Genomic DNA, 16721 nt, shown 5'->3' with positions numbered 1-16721 from the left:
CTCATTGGTGGCTCGGTTTACCAAACTATCCTCACCTTTTCATTTTCATATATGTACTCCACGTGTATCTCATATCTATTTGATAGGTGATAATTTGACAAAGCGTAGTAAATCATTAAATAAATAAGTAAAATTGACAGGTGTAATTTAAAAAAAATTGACAGTTGTAAAAAAAATCATTAAATAAGAAATTATTTTGTTTTAAATATGTATTATATTTTGTAATGTAAATATGTAAGAATTTAAACTGTGGAACAATTATTTGAATTGTAAAAGAATTGGTAAATATTTAATTGCCACAATATTTTAAACATCATAGATGTTAACAACATAAATTGAACCAAACAATTTCAAACATTTCAGACATTATATATAACTAGGTGCGAAATCCGCGCTTTGCGTGGTCTATGGTAAATCTCATATAAATCAACTAACATATACTGAGGAATTTGAGAAAAATCAATAAGTGAGACCAATAATGAATAGAAAGCAAGGCATACCAAAGAAAATTCAGTGAAATATAAAATAGCATACAATAGGGATCACAAAGAAAATATCACGCCCAAAAAATAAGTTCTATAAATCCTAATCTAAATGAGCAATTGGTTGTTCAATCTTCACCATTACTCTGGCAAACACAATAATTCTATAAACCCTCGTCTACATAAGCCTCTTGGTAATGTCATCTTCAATCATCACTGACCTAACAGTCCAACAGAACCATATCAAGCATTATCAACTCCCCCGACTTCAGTTTATCGACTCAGCCCCTCAACCTGCTTTGCAACCCCCTTCGCCGATGACATCTCTTCCGGTACCGTTGACTCCAGTTGCTTCATCTCTTATCAGCAACATGCACCCATCAATCCTCTGCTAGAATACAGAACAAAAGGCAAAAGAGGGACCTCAATCGCATAGATCCCAAGCGTCGTGTCACAAAGCTAATTCGAAACAACGATAATGAGAAATCATATATAACTTTTCTGAGTTCGTTAATATTAATTACTAACAATAACTTTTCAATAAACTCACAATAATAATCTGTACAAAATTAATTCTCATATATTTTTAAAGCAAATTCCACTAACACCTCTTAGTAGGAATGTAGTCGTTAAGTGTGAACGACAGCTAAGATAAATTTAATAGGATTTTATTTTATTTAAAACAATAATAAATAAATGTTATTTGTGTGTGTATGTATGTAAAACTTGATTTTTATTTAATCTAATCTTTATCATAAATCCAAATGGTAATCATGGAGCTAATCTACGAGCTAGTGTGGCAGCATCAAAATCATTTACTTATTCAGTAATCATATTATGTATATGATAACTTTAAAATTGTCTGTCAAATGAACCCTTGAACTCTAATAAAGGGGATGCTTAGGGAAGTGTGACAACACGGCTATAGTTGTAACTTTGTGTGGATTGTTTATAGAATTATAGTGCCAGAGCTTATTTTATACAATTAAATATTTATTTTTAAGTTGTCTAGCATATGTTAATTTATAAATCGTGAAATAAATTATTTGGTGAAAATTTTAAAGCTGACTAACATTTTTTATTATTAAAGCCGCCTAAATTATATTATAGTTTATTAATGAATTTTGCATATATTGGTGGAGTATAATTTTTAAAGTTTTTTTGTTTTAAAAAAATAGAACTCAGAAATGTGCTTCGCATTCGAATAGAATATTGGGCATTGAAAAAGTTATTTGTCCCAGCAATTGAGATTCCAATGATCTCAGTTACTGAGGTGTATAGAGGAGATTAAAAGTGCAAGTGATGGGCCCCACTTGCACTTTTAATCTCTTCCATACACCCTCTAATTGGGATCACTGGGATCTCAATTGCTTGGACGAGTAGTAGGGCAGATTAGACATACATATGTTTAGCCCAGTCGATAGTCACCAAAAAATGTTAGGGATCCCAATAAAAAACATTTCAATGATTTCAGTAGTGGATCTTATCCATTGATTGATGTAACCCAAAAATGTTAAGGATCCCAATAAAAAACATGTCAATTATTCTAATAGTGTATCTTGTCCCTTAATTGATGTAAATGTAGGGGCCCACAAAACTTAGTGATTGAATAAAAGAGTGACAGATCTACTATTGAGATGACTGTGATGTTTTTTACTAGAATCCCTAGCACTTTTGTTGAACCACCTCCTAACCTTGTTGGTGGAATTTATTTATATTTTTTAAACACACAGACTCTCGTATATACCCTTTACAAAACAAACTCTAATAAAAAGTTTACTTTTTTAATTGAGGGAGGTCTGCACAGCACGCTTCGCTTCTTCAACAGAACAACATAAAAATGTTATTTAGGTTGGGGTTGCGTGTGTTATTTATGCTCTGAATTCTGAATTCTCTCTGGTTCCTGTTTTTGGGGTCCAGATTTAACAGGAATCTTCTTTCAGGGTTTTTGTTCGCTTTTACACCCATCTTGGTAATCCTAGTTCCTAAATCTCGCATTTTTTCAATTCTACCCCCACTGTCTTTTGTCCCCCTCATCTTATAAACAAGTCCAAGTCTCTCCTTACAGAGAACCCGCTAAGCTTGCTTAAAAACAGTACAAAAGCAAGACTGCAAGATACATCTGTTGTATGCCTTTTGCTTTTGTGGGTTGGGAGTTTTATTTCCTTTAGAGGTGTTCATTCATCTATTGTGGCCGGGTTTCTGTTTCTTTTATGCGTTGAAGATTTTTGTGGTGGAAAGCTTTCGTGTTGTCTTAGTTTCTGGATTCCCGTGTTCTAGTGAAGATCTCAAGTTTAACACAATTTTCAATCTGGGTTTTTTATTTGGAATCTGTGTGGACTCTTATTGACGATTTAGAGATGTGGCTGTTCAAGATTTGTACTTCGGTTGAGGATTTGAAGGTCAGTGACCAGTTTCAATCTTTTAACTTCATCTGTTTGGTTCTTTTTATACGTGATTTTCATCTTGTTGTATTTTTTTTTCCTGAGATTCTCCATTGTTATGGCCTTTTCAGGTATAGAAAGCAAAATCAGAAAATCATCATCATTGTTGTTTCAACTGTCAAGTAGAAATGGATAGTTGTTCGAAGAATGCTAAGGCTTGTCCTAATTTGCTAGATTTGATTCCCAAAGAGAGAGAGTGGCTTGTGAAGAGAGATGAAGAGCGAGTCCATGGGTCCTCTGTGGAGAAAAATCTTGAACTAAAGCTTGGTCCACCAGGTGTTCAAGACTGGTCCATGAAGAATTCCTCCAGAAACAACAACAAAGAAAGAGATAATGAAAAGTCTATTAACCTCTCTCTTGGCTACTTCTCTTCCATGACTAGCAGCACCAACAACGGGAACCTAACACAAAAGCTCTCTTCTTCTGAAAATTTGTCATCTCCATGGTCTACAAAGGGTTCTTCTTTTCTTCAGTTTCCATCTACAACCCATCAAAGTTTGCCTGTCATGGCAAAGGAATCCTCACAACCCTGTTGCACCAGAGTAGTAAACTTGCAGTCTGCAGAAAATAAGGCGTTTTCACCATCACCTGCAAATACTGCTGTGCCCAACAGCTCCCAGAAAAGGTACTCCAGCTTTTAGTCTCCCAATTTCTCTGTCATATTTGTGTTTTTTTCTTTATCACATTGTTAGTTATTGTTTATGGGGTCCATGTCCATGCATAATTGTTTGTTTAACTTATTTATGTTTCCTACTATGTAATATAATAGATATGGTCTATCCATTTGTACATTTAATAACATATTCCTATCTTGATCTGGGTCTTTATCTTTTTCCCCTCTCTGTTTAGGATCTTACTGTGTAGACAGTATTTTCTATGCCTGCAATACAAATGCTTATTCATGATGTCTTTTAGCTTAAATGTGACATTAACCCATCATTTTCCCTTTTTGTGCAAGTCTGGCTCTTTCTATTAATTACTATCCAACTTTAGCCTTGTATGTTAAATAGTTATGGCTTAGACTTGAACATGCTTGTTTTCTTTGTATCTTTATCAATTGTGTGAAGTGTTAATCTCAGTTGAATGGCCTTGTTTTTCATGACCTGAATTAACCTTGTAATGGCCTTTCATGAGCAGAACTGCCCCTGGTCCAGTTGTGGGTTGGCCTCCAATCCGTTCATTTAGGAAAAATCTGGCAAGTAGCAGTTCTTCTAAAGCATCTCCTGAACCTCAAAATGGTGTCTCAAACAAGAAGATTGCTTGTGAAAAACAAGTTGAAAATTGCAATAAAGGTTTGTTTGTGAAGATTAACATGGATGGAATCCCAATTGGAAGGAAAGTGGATCTAAAAGCCCATGACAGTTATGAAAAACTTTCAAAAGCTGTTGATGAACTCTTTAGAGATCTTCTTGCAGGTGATCTAAGTAATCTTGATTTTACGATTCGCTTCATGTGTAAATAAGTTGCATGCATTATTGATTCAATACTTGCTTCAATAAAGGTGTCTGGCTTACTAATGCAACAGGATTTTGAAAAGCAGTCTAGTTGCCATATGTAGAGTGATTTTATTCAATCTGTGACATTTAAATAAGAAGAATTTCATTTTCTGATTCCAATTTGTGGACTGTTTGATCTAGTATGAGTTTATTACTACATGAATATGTCAATGTGACCTGTACAAAGATATGGTTATCTGATATTTCGTCTCATACTTCTTTGTTTAGCTCAAAAAGATTCCTCTGCTGGTGGAACAATGAACACTGAAGAGGAAGAGAAACCAATTACTGGTGTATTGGATGGAAGTGGCGAATATACTCTTGTTTACGAGGATAATGAAGGAGACAGGATGCTTGTTGGGGATGTCCCATGGCAGTAAGCATGTTATCACTATGGATCTGATACAGTTTTAATAATCCCCTAATCTCATATTATATTCCAGCACTTGGTCATTGAGCCTATTAAAACTTAAAAGAGCTCCAATATATGCTTTTTTGTCGTTTAGTATGCCCAGAAAAACAGCATTTGACTCCTAATCAATGAAGCATGTTCCCTTTCACTTCATTTTTTGTGTTGTACCATGCATAAGGTCTCTTCACTCGATGTCATTCTCAATTTCGCTTGCCTTTTTTATACTACGAAAAACATTGTACATCGTGAGAATCTGAATGGTATTCCTGGTTATTCAATTCTTGCTTGATGTACTAATATCACTCGAGTATTGTGATCGTCTAATCATTTATTATGGTGCTTTGCAGTATGTTTGTATGCACGGTGAAGAGGCTGCGTGTTTTGAAGAGTTCCGACGTCTCTGCCTTAAGCCGTGAGTGTCTGTAACAATGATGAAAAGAGCCTTGATTACCTCGAATTTAATTAAAAAGCTCATGTGTTTATCATCTCTAATTCTGAATTAACGCTTCTGTTTGGTTTTTTTTTTTTTCCAGTTGCAAGTGGAAAGCTAGACAGGACTAAACTGGACTCAGCGACATTGAAAGGAAAATGAGAACTTTTGCCTTGACATGAAGTTTGAAGGAAAAGAGTTTGTGGTCTATTTTGAATTTTGGTTTTGATTAGTATTATGAATCAAGTTGCACTGGAAGTACATATTAATTGTGGAAAGCCTGTGTACTCTCTTCTCTCTTCTTTTTTTGCCAATTTTGAATTCTAGTTTATTTTGACATGCTCTTTTCACCTCAAATGTAGTTTGAAGCAATGCTTAAAGCAATAATCTTATGCCTTTTGACATGTAATACTCTCTGTTTAGCAGGACAAACCCATCTTTAATTGTATAAAGCCATATATACAAGTAAAAGTACAGTGGGGTTGTTTTTGTTGTAAAATCCCTGAACTTTTTTTTCTTTTGGGATTCCATTCAAACTTCTGTAGCCCAAGTAAACTATTCAGATAGTGCTTTTGGGTTTGGGTGGATGAGAAGTATGAAAGATAACATTCGCTTTTTGGTTCAAAAGAGTAGAGACTAAAAGCCATTTTGTGCTATAGCTTAGCTAGTGATTCTCTTTGTCTTGTGTCTTGGCAGTTGCCTTCTGGTTCCCCCAAACACTTGGCTTTATTGATTATTTCCATGGTTTGGATTTGTGTGTCTAGGATTTGTATGGTATCATGTGTGCTTTTTTACTGGAGGAAATTTGTCAACAAAGTAGGCTATAGGAGGTTGACAGAAGATAGGAGATGTCATGGGGAGCATTGAGAGGTCTTTTTCATTGAGAGCTGCCTAACATGGGTGAATTGAACAAGACAATCAACGCATTATTATTATTATTCAAGAGTAATATATATATATAGACACCAGATGATTAATAAAAGTCGATGGTAATTTTTTTTTTGGTAAGTAAGAATTGTATTAAAAAAAGAAAAATAAGGGCATACTCCAAGAAAAATCTGCAGACAACAAAAAGTACACCTCAACCAAAAAAAAATAAAATACAGCCTTAAGGAGCTAAGCCCACACCAAAAGAACCAGAATCATTGACAACAACTCCAAAAAAAAGAAAAAAGAGTAATTTCTCCTCGTTATGGGTACGTTAAGTTGCTATCTCTGAATTTGCTTTGATCCTTCAGATTGATATGGTGCTTGAGAGGCTGAACTGAATAACTAAAAAAAAAGAGGAAAAAAAATGACACAGTGAATTTAATATGGTGAGAGATATACCAACCCAGTTAGAGGAATTAATAAAACTCACATGGTAACTGAAGAAGGAGCCAGGTTGAAAAATCATTCTCTGCTTCCTCGTTTGATTACTTGAATCAACACTAGTATCCTGATGATGATTATTCGGATTCCGACTCCACGGAGAGAAGAAAGAATCATCATATTCTAAGAACGATGTAAGCTGAGAGTAATGATAATTATGACATTGTTGTCGTTGTAATGCGAAGAGATATGGTTGCATTCTCAGGAATTGTTGATATCGTGCCACCTGCAGTACTTGTTGAGCAATTAATCGTTGCATCAAAAATTGTGATTGTGATTGTGATTGTTGTTGCTGCTCTACTACTGGTACTTCAAGATATTGTTGCCTCAGTTGCTCCATTAAAGCAGTTTGTTTTGCAGTTTGTTGTTGTTGTTGTTGTTGCTGCATATTATTATCATTGTTTGTGTCTTCTCCTTGATCCATCTCTGATGGAGAAATTGCCTCTGTTTTTACCGTCTATGTGTATATATATATATATAGGGTTTATGAGAGTTGTATCAAACAAGGAAACCTAGGATTTTCTAGTTATATTTTGGTAAGAGAGAAGAGAAGAGAATTTAAAAGAAAACAAAATTGTGTTTCCTTTAATTAACACGACAGAGAACCATCGCAGTATTGCTTCTCATCCGTGGGCTGCCCAAATGGGCTTCCCTGGGTTCAATGTTTGGGCCATGTCCGGCTGGCCCAAATTCTTCTTGGGTTGCATTTCGATTTCTCGAACTAGATGGGCTGACAATCGATGCTTCAATGGCCCTCTCGTATACAAGATACTGATGGACCGATGGTCAATCTAAACCAAATTTATTTATTTATATTTATTTTGTGGTTTCTTTTGTTCAGGAATGTATATTACCAGTTGCCATTAAATAAGAATAAAAAAAGGCTAGTGTTCGTTGAAAATTAATTTGAGGGATCATGCACAAAAATGTCTAATAAACTTCTGCATGTACGTAGTTTGTTCTCAGTTCATCTCATTTGATGCCCTGCTGTTTTTTTTTTCTTCTCTTAATATATATGTGGTTTATAAAAAAAAAAAGAAAAAGAAGCTTCTTCTGTATGTATGTAGTTTAGCATAATATCAAATTATGGTAGCTAATCTCTAATTTATTAAAATTGGACACACAAAAAATTAGTAGCTGTAGCCAGAAATCAAGATTCAAGAACCTATTTTTAAATTGAAGGCCACTACTAATACAATTTCCTAAAAAGGAACAAGAATGTCCCTCGTCATTTCATTCATCCATACTCTTAAAAAATGATGCGTATTTTAAGTCCGCAAATTAGATACGCATAGGAGAATTCCTGATATATATATATATATATATATATATATATTAATTAGGTGTACATAAAATAATAAAAAAGTCAAAGCAAATAAGATGGAGAGTCTTCTGTTGGTCAATATCATATTTTATTCTTTACAAATACGTAGTTGCCTCTATCAGGTATTGTGGATAATAAATGGAATCATATCTACCACTAACAAGAATACTAATCACTTTGGTGATGTATACATGTATAGTCAAAAATCGTGGCGCTAAACTATATGCATTCGAGAGGTCTTGACTTCTTCTATTATCAATGGGAGCAATACCCTTGTGATCTCACGCTGAGCATTGACCCAATTTATTATGTCATCAAGTGGGAAAATTTTGTGCATGCAAATCTGACAGTCAGAGTTTAAACCCATCTGAGCTTTGGCCCAACTTACCATATCATCAGGCGAAAAACTTCTTTGTGTGCGGGTTTGACGATCCTAGTTTAGGCCTATATTAAATGTTTTAACAACAATCTTGTATAATGTCGTTCTCGATCATCAGAATTTAAAAAAAAAAAATTACTCTTGTTAAATCCTAATCCTAATGAGGACAAAGTCTCGGCCTAAATCCTACAGCCTACTGTTGACAGATTGGGCTGGATTTGATAACAAAATTAGGCCCAGAATGCTAAGTCAGCTTGGGCCTGACATATTTCAAGCCCCTTTAGCAAAGAAGTAGCATACCTACATACAGAGAATGCATGTAATTGAAAAATATTTGAAATTCATCCTTGTATTATTTTTTGATATGGGAACTAAGAAGTAGCAGGAGGAAAGAATAAAAATAAGGTCCAGAGAGGAGAGCAAGAGCTCGATCAGTTGCTATCTAGGCTTCCTGATCAAATGTTCTCCCCGCGAGCCACAATTTAAGATTCCTTATGTTCATATCCTAAACTACCTATAAATATTGGAAAATAAAACCAGGAACAGAAAATCACCAGCAAGTGAAACTGCTAGAAGCTCTCTACATTATTCTCAAGACTCGTCGACTTCAAGGTAGTTAAGGTACTGTGAATGTGAGGCAGCAAGAAGGGCAGCTCCAACGCCTGAGCCATCGTTGGCGTGTTCCATCACAATGCTTTTGGCAACTTCGTCACCAAGCAATTCATCAAGTGTATTCTCCAAGCACTTGCTGTATTCAATATAGTGCTCGTACAGTCCACCGTCCAAGGCTATCACTGTCTTCTGGTTCTCTCCATCCCTGACTGCATCTCTTCCCAATTTCTTCAGGATACCCAAGATCCCAGCTGCTGCAAGTCGGGCACCACGTGTTGCCACTATGTTGCAGATCTCAACAACTACTTTTCTCATTTTGAGGGAGGTGTTAGGAATCTGAAATAGAGAGAAAAAAAGACATATACAATTATGTACACACAAAGTTATTGAAGCAATTGATGCTTCATCATGATTTTGAGTGATTCAAACCATTTGGGTTTGACTTGAAGTTTTGCTATTCATAATTCAATCGTTCAAATGTGCAAAAGGTGCCGGTTAAAGCAAGCTTCCCCCATGCTAGCATTAGCTATACTATAAACACACATGTAGGGCCCACTTCACATTCAACACTCCACATTAAATGGGGGTCTTTGGGGATCACTTTTTGGGGGTCTCAAGCATTATCCTACTATAAATATGCAGGACCACATGAAGTTTCCCGGGGACCTTTCTCTGCTTCCAATTTCGTTTTAATGAGGAGGAGCAGAATGATAGGCTTCAGAAGTATTCAAAACCATGGTGCAAAAAATTAAATGAAAGAAAACAATTGTGAATAGATGGGAACACAGAAAAAAAGTCTGAAACTAGTTTTAGTATCAAGAATGGCTTGCGAGTTTAAGCATACCTCTAAGATATCTGTGAAATTTTTTGCTACCACTTTAAGATCAGAAGATGTATCATGATGCATGGCTGACATGTGAGGTGTCCTGCACGTTCAGATCTCGCAGAGTAACTAACCAGATGATCGGTAATTTTGTTAGGGAAACAATGCATATTGAATATAAAGACAGCAAAAATGTGAAAGAAAAGTCCAAACATGAGGCAACAAAGAAATGATCATTCAGTGAACAATAATTGAGCATGAGATAACCAGTACAACTTGAAGAATCTAAGAATGGTAGGGCAGAACAGTGAATTACCACAAAATTGGACAAGTATTTCAATAATGGCGCAGAAGAAACTGAAAATCTGGTAAATTACCACAAAATAAGATTTTTATTTGTAACGCAACCTTTCTTGTTCTATTTTTATTTTGAGTAAGATGTTACAAACTTGGCTCTAATGGAACTTTTCCGTCCTTTTAACCTCTTCTTCAAAACTTTCCTAGCCCATACTCCCTCACTCTTATCTCCCTTGTTTCTTCCTCCACATTTTTTGCATGAGTTCCTCGTTAAACAACGCCCTGCTGAAACTACACAGATCACACATCTTTGGACTCTTACCAGCGTCATGACTAAAGAACAAAGTTCCTCTCAGTCTAGAAGACTTGATAAGGATATCCATACAAATGAGTTATTTATTTAAAATTTACAATGGGGATTTTAATACATTTGTAGGCATAATAACATCTTTGGTTTATTTTGGTCAGCCTTCATATTTTATTCCTACTTTGACTAAGATCTTGCAAATTGCGGCCACAAAGTATAGATTTCGTTTACATATGAATCCGTTTATAGTTTTTGTGCCAGCATTTTAGCATGACATGAAAAGTAAACAAGAATTTATTCCCCCCAATCTGTCTTCAATTTTTCTCCCCCTTGCATTTTTCTTTCATCTCTTTCCTTTCCTCAATCAATTTTTCTATTTTAAATTATAGAGTTCATCGCAGGTTCTACATCACTATGTATGGAAACTGTGGAAATCACCTCAATATGAATGGAACTTTGAGTTTTTCCGGAACAATTTCCCCGAAAAAGGCAGCTTCTTCAGCCATCCTCAATAGAACTCTTCGTACAATTTCTCCCAAATACATACCAGAAATGATCTTCTCGAAAATCTGTAAGGAAATTAAATAAAATCTAAGAAGATTCATACTATTATGTTGTCAGAGAAGCTAAGTGAAGGCTGGTGAAACTAACAAACATAGGCTTTTGCAATTACCTGCTCCCCTGGGTTTAAACTCTCAACATCCAAAGCATGATCGTACTCAGTCAACGGGAGATGTGATGACCTAAAGTTACCCCACTCCATGTTGATCACCTGCACTCCAAACATTGACAGCAACTTTAAGATCTTACTATCAGAGACAAACAATTTAAAAAGTAACTAAGAATATGCTAACCATCTCCCCTGATTTAGGTAGAACACCATGCCATTTTGGTATTGCCTGTGCACGTTCTACATAAGCAGCATTTGTTCCCGTACCTAAGATCACAGCAGCAACAACATCCTTGTTGAAATATCTCCCTCCAGCTAATGTTCCAACAGTATCATTGACCTAGTGTCAACACTTTCCATTAGGACTAAATTCAAACAGTAATAAATAGTATAAGCAAAGAAGAGTGAATATCAGTGGAAGAATATAAATGAGCTACTATATACATTAGGAAGAAGGTCAGAGTAACGTTGTTAAGAAGAATAACTTGAGCAAGGAGCTCTTGGCCTATTGGTTGCCACTCGAGGGTTCAAAGCCTACCACGCGCTAAAAATAACTAATACGAAAATCAATGTCATTCATAAAAAAAAGAAGAAGAATAACTTACCAGAGCAGTGACAACCATATCAAGGCCCTGTCTTTTCAAGGCTTTTGTTAACTCTGCCACCACATCCTGGCCAACCTATTTCCCCAGCAATCAAGAAGCATTGAGCAAGAAAGCAGAATTAAAAAGGTGTCCAGCTACATTTGTAGACATCGAAAAAAAATAGAACACAGTTCTAATGTCCTTAGACATTGAATACATTCACTCCTCCGCCTGTGAAATTCATAATGTTCAAACTCCCTCACAATTCTTAGCATTGCTGCAGTGAACTAAGAACTAGGCGAAAAACCTCTTCAAGCCACACCACATGCGCATTAAGAACCTTACTTTGTAAAACAAACAACTTAAATGAATATGTTAGGACCTTGCATGCAACATTACGAACAGAAAATGGTTTTGTTGACTGATGATTTTTATATGTTCTTAATCTAAAACCAAGGCAACAATCAATTCTAAAACAATGAAAGCGTTCAAGCAGTTAGTACTAACTGTATCCTCTATAGAGAATCCCTTTGTCCACCTAAGAAGAGTCCCGGAATTTATGGATGATTGCATCACAGGAAATGAGAAGGTGAAGCCGAGTTCCCTTTGTTTTCCAGGAGCAACTTGAAAATCTTCACTCTCTTGAGCGACAAATTTTGCAAGTTCGGCTACAATATAGTCAAATAGTGCCTAAAAAAAGAAATAAAAAAGATATTTTGAAATCTGAGAGACGTTCAAAACCAAATTGATTCATGCGCACTTTCTTTGAGAGTATAAGTACTTACATCTGAAGTCCCAGTCATCAGATTTGGAGGTATTGACACCTCCTCAAATTCTTGGTTAGCGATACCGCCATGCTTTAACTGCACCCTCAACACACGGAAGTTTGTTCCACCAAGATCTAACGCATAAAATAATCCTTCTTCATTCCTGTCATAAAAATAACAAACAAGCACCTGATTCAACTACACTGTCTCTCAAACTAACTACACATATAAATTTGACCGAGAATAATGAGTAGGATAATGGTCCAATCAGAGACCACATGATGCTAACATATTTCTGGTAAAACAGGCACATTTTATTCAACAGTTACAAGTTGAGGCCTCAGGTGAACTATTGAAGATTTAATTTTTCGAGCTGCTGAGAATGACATCAAAACTGCATGTTGTCTCCAATTACTACTCTTGGCATAAGACTGACAAGAGCGTAAGAGACGTGAGGCTAAGTTTGGCTATTTTGAGCTTAAATAACACAGTTGAAGACATATGTGAACATAATTATGTAAAATAAATAATATTGTAGGAGATCCATCTGGGTAAACTCGAAATTCAAAACATTTCAGCGTGAATATAGGTAAAAATAAATAAATATAGGAAATGTGAAGGTAAATCAGCTTTCATACTTTTGCTAACATATCATAATTAACTTGAACAACAAAAAAAAAGAGTAAAATAATAGGACTGCTTATTTTTTTAAGCAAAAAGAGTTTATCGCCTCTTTGAAAATAATAAATATCCTTAACAAATCCATTTTCCAACCATTGAGAAATTCTAAGCATTAAGCAACTCTATCACATCAGAAGAAATACAAACTACAAAGACAAAAAAATGATAGAAATGAACAGCAACTAAACTGGAGTTCGAATGTGTTAAATATCAGACACGCACACAAATAATTAAAGAAGAAACAGAATGCATATTTTAGATATGAATTGGATCACCAAAGAGTGATCACACATATCTATAAGTAAAGTTTCGCACACATACAACCATACATGTGTACTAGAATTATGCACACATACAACCATTCAAATACCTATACTTATATCTATATATGTACTCATAGGAGCAAAATCTTACCACAGAACAAAAAATCACATGTATATGAATCAAAACTGAAATATTAGATTTGCCAACACAAGTAGAAAAATGGACAACAAATACTCCAGGAGTAATCAGGGATCATATGAACATTTACTCAAATCATATCTATGTCCTCAGTCAGAGATGTGAATGACAAACACCCACCTACACTTGAGTCAAAATAGGATCAATCACTCACACACAACCATACACATATCCAATACACAAATATATAGTAGATTGCCAGCAATTCGAGGGAAAAAGTCACATATTCCGACTAAGGTTCAACCACATTCATGTGTCCAAATGCATAAACATCAATAAAAAAAATAAAAAATAAAACACCCAGTGAAAATTGATTCAAAATAAATCAAATAAACATCATCAGAAAAACATTCATCTGCCCCTATTACATTCATTAATCATCACACTAATATATGAGGAAGAATTGGCAATACCCAGTTGGTAAATTGTCCACATAGCTGATGAGCATCTTGAGCTTGCTGCCACCCTCAGATGCCAACCCAGCATGCATCTCCACAGTCATGGCATCAGCCACCTGTCGTAGCTTCCCAATGGGTGTCCCACACTTCTCTTCCAGCTCCTTCACTATCTCCATCGCCTTACCATATTTCCCATCTTTCCTCATCCTCCTCCTCACCACCACCGCCGCCGCTACAGCCGCCACCACAGCCACCCCCAACGCCACCCTCACCGCCACCTTCCCCATTCTCACAATAAAACTAAAAACCCAGAGAGCAAAACACGCAAAAAATGAGATCTTTATACAATGGGAAATCTTGATTGTGTGGGTGTTAAAAAGATATTGAAAAAGATTACTTTTTGGTTACAAAAAATGCCATCTCTATTACAATTGTTCGTTTCTTTTCGCTTTTGGCATTGTTTTCGATTTATTTAGGTTATCCCAAGGTAAAGAGTGAAAGTAAGTTATATTAAGGAAACAACAAGTATGAAGCATACTTCGGATACACCATTTTTTTAATTTGATTTTAATTTTTATTTATGGTTCGTGTAGGAAAGCAGCATTTGCTATTTTATTGGAGGGATCCACTTTTAAGGGATAGATGCGAAATTCTTGGTGAAAGATATCAACTTTACTCTTTTGATTTGATTTCCCTAAATTAAATTATAGCCATAAGAAATAATAATTTTCCCATATTTAAAAATTAATAATAGCTTTCATTTTTTTATTTTTTTTCATTTGCATGGAAACCACAATAATTATCTTTAAATAGGCACTTGATAAGGGAGACTCCTGTAAGTCCCAAGAAATTTAATAAATATGATATCTTAAAATGAGGTTATAATTTTTAGTATTTGAAATATTTTTTTAAAAAAATATATTTATATTTTGATATTTTTTACGAACTCAATAATATTTTTTAAAATTAAAGTTGATATTTTTTTTAAAATTAAAGTTGATTTAACCATACTGGATGATTAAAAAACAAAAAACAAAAAAGTTAAAGTATTTGTTTGAAAAAAATACACAAAGTTATTAAAGTTTCATGTTCCAAAAGATAAGATTAACGAGCTTAAAACTAATACACATGTGTTAGTTGAAGTTAAGACTTTGAGATACCAACAAGAGGTAGCTCGGTTGACAATCGACTGAGTTAGACATATATTTGTCCAAGGTTCGATTCCGATGAGAAACAAATTTCTCAATGGTATTTCAAAATATTTTTTTTGAGATAAATATTTTTTTTGATATTACCCTTTTATATTATTCATGTAAAGGACTCTCAAAAAATTTAGAAAAACTAGTTTTAATTGGACCATAATTGGCTTTTGGATGGGAATTATGCCTTCACAGGATTTTCTTTTGATGCCATTGTCCTTGACTTCTAATTTTTTTTTTGAAAATGCTAAACTTCCTTATAATTATTATCCATAAGTATTCATAATCCTTCCAGTTACATATATATGAAAATAATAAAAGTCTGCAATAGTGTATAATAAAGGCTTAAATAACGTAATAAGAGGTTGAAACAATGTGATAAAGGTATGTGCACAGTTGTCGAAATAGCCAAAAAATCCCTGACTTGGATCTTGCTGAATTTTTGTTTTCCGACAACACTGAGAACATATTCTAACTTGTCTCACTACCTTGAGCTTGATTCCGACGAGTTTAGCTTGCCACAGACAATTTGGAAGCTCCTATAAAAACAATGTTAAAGAAGTTTGGTTCATTGAGAAAAAAATATAATAGGTGGTTGAAACAACGTAATAAGAGTGTGAAACATTATAATAAGAGACTGAAACAATATAATAAATGTTCATGTTTTCCTTATTCCAGATGGTGTAATAAAGTACAATCAAGCGAAACATATCGACAATGAGTCTTGTTGGAAAGTGTTTTACTTGTTGATTTCAAATATGTAATTTTTTTTTTCGAAATCTAACATGTATTTTGAGAGAAAATGGTATGAAGTTTCGATTAAGAAAAGAAAAGGTAAAATAAAGTCACTATGTTCATGTGGCATGCCAATTTGTATTATAAATACTTATGAATATTTGGTTATGTACAATAAGTACTACAATAACATCTTTGAATAGCATGGAACAAAAAAAATTTCTTAATATCATTGCCTTCTTTTTCTGATAGTATCATTAACTTACAATAAGATGAAACTATCCTCTGGGTAATCGTTCGTCACAAAATTTATATCTGACTAACAGATTCTAAGCATATATATATATATATATTGAGATAGAGAGAGAGAGCCACTATAATTTTCATTCTATTACAACTAGGAAAATGTACACAAGGTTTCTTCATCATATCGTCACCTGTGGAGATGAAATATGGTTTTTCTTATAGAGTTATTGTTGATTTTTCACAACATCGGTTCTGTTGGTATGTTCCAACGACACATATTTGGTGCATAGTGATTGAGCTCCTAAATATGATGGAGATATGTCTTTCTTAATGAAGGGGAAGTCAAATATCTTGATCCAATCCATGTGTGTTGTTTTGCTTTCTATTTTTGTTTAGTCTGTCCAGGTTTAGCCCGAGACAGTGTTATTCGGTACATCTTGGTGTTGTCCATTGTTAGTTCGGTGTTTGTTTGTTCTTCCGTTTTGTAATTTCTCTACTAGTATTTGTTAATTACTAGACTAGTCATGTGGCGTTAGATGTAACATTTATTACATGGAATGATTAAATTCTTTATAAAAAGAATAATTTTTAAAACCGACCCG

General features: G+C 34.6%; 2 protein-coding genes across 3 annotated transcripts; one reads left to right on the top strand and one right to left on the bottom strand.

The window, feature by feature from the left end:
* Positions 1-2325: 2325 nt before the first annotated feature.
* LOC120007651 (auxin-responsive protein IAA26-like) lies at positions 2326-5763 on the top strand. Its single transcript, XM_038858026.1, has 6 exons — positions 2326-2884; positions 2998-3551; positions 4064-4341; positions 4651-4798; positions 5182-5246; positions 5368-5763. The coding sequence occupies exons 2-6, from the start codon at positions 3055-3057 to the stop codon at positions 5424-5426; spliced, it is 1047 nt and encodes a 348-aa protein (XP_038713954.1). The 5' UTR covers positions 2326-2884; positions 2998-3054; the 3' UTR covers positions 5427-5763.
* Positions 5764-8512: 2749 nt separating this feature from the next.
* LOC120007649 (hexokinase-2-like) lies at positions 8513-14447 on the bottom strand. 2 transcript variants are annotated; one of them, XM_038858024.1, is made up of 10 exons: positions 14337-14443; positions 13955-14239; positions 12417-12561; positions 12139-12321; positions 11653-11727; positions 11232-11387; positions 11051-11149; positions 10816-10946; positions 9795-9876; positions 8513-9286 (listed from the first exon to the last, which is right to left on the bottom strand). In XM_038858024.1, exons 1-10 carry the CDS (start codon positions 14357-14359, stop codon positions 8930-8932), a joined length of 1536 nt encoding a protein of 511 aa, XP_038713952.1. In that variant the 5' UTR covers positions 14360-14443; the 3' UTR covers positions 8513-8929. The 2 variants fall into 2 exon arrangements, with proteins under 2 accessions (XP_038713952.1, XP_038713953.1); XM_038858025.1 differs by lacking the exon at positions 12139-12321 and having other exon boundaries at positions 8924-9286; positions 14337-14447.
* Positions 14448-16721: the final 2274 nt, after the last annotated feature.

This window comes from Tripterygium wilfordii, chromosome 10, assembly GCF_013401445.1.
Source record: "Tripterygium wilfordii isolate XIE 37 chromosome 10, ASM1340144v1, whole genome shotgun sequence".
Taxonomy (NCBI): Eukaryota; Viridiplantae; Streptophyta; class Magnoliopsida; order Celastrales; family Celastraceae; genus Tripterygium; species Tripterygium wilfordii.
This window is presented reverse-complemented; position numbering and strand designations above follow the sequence as displayed.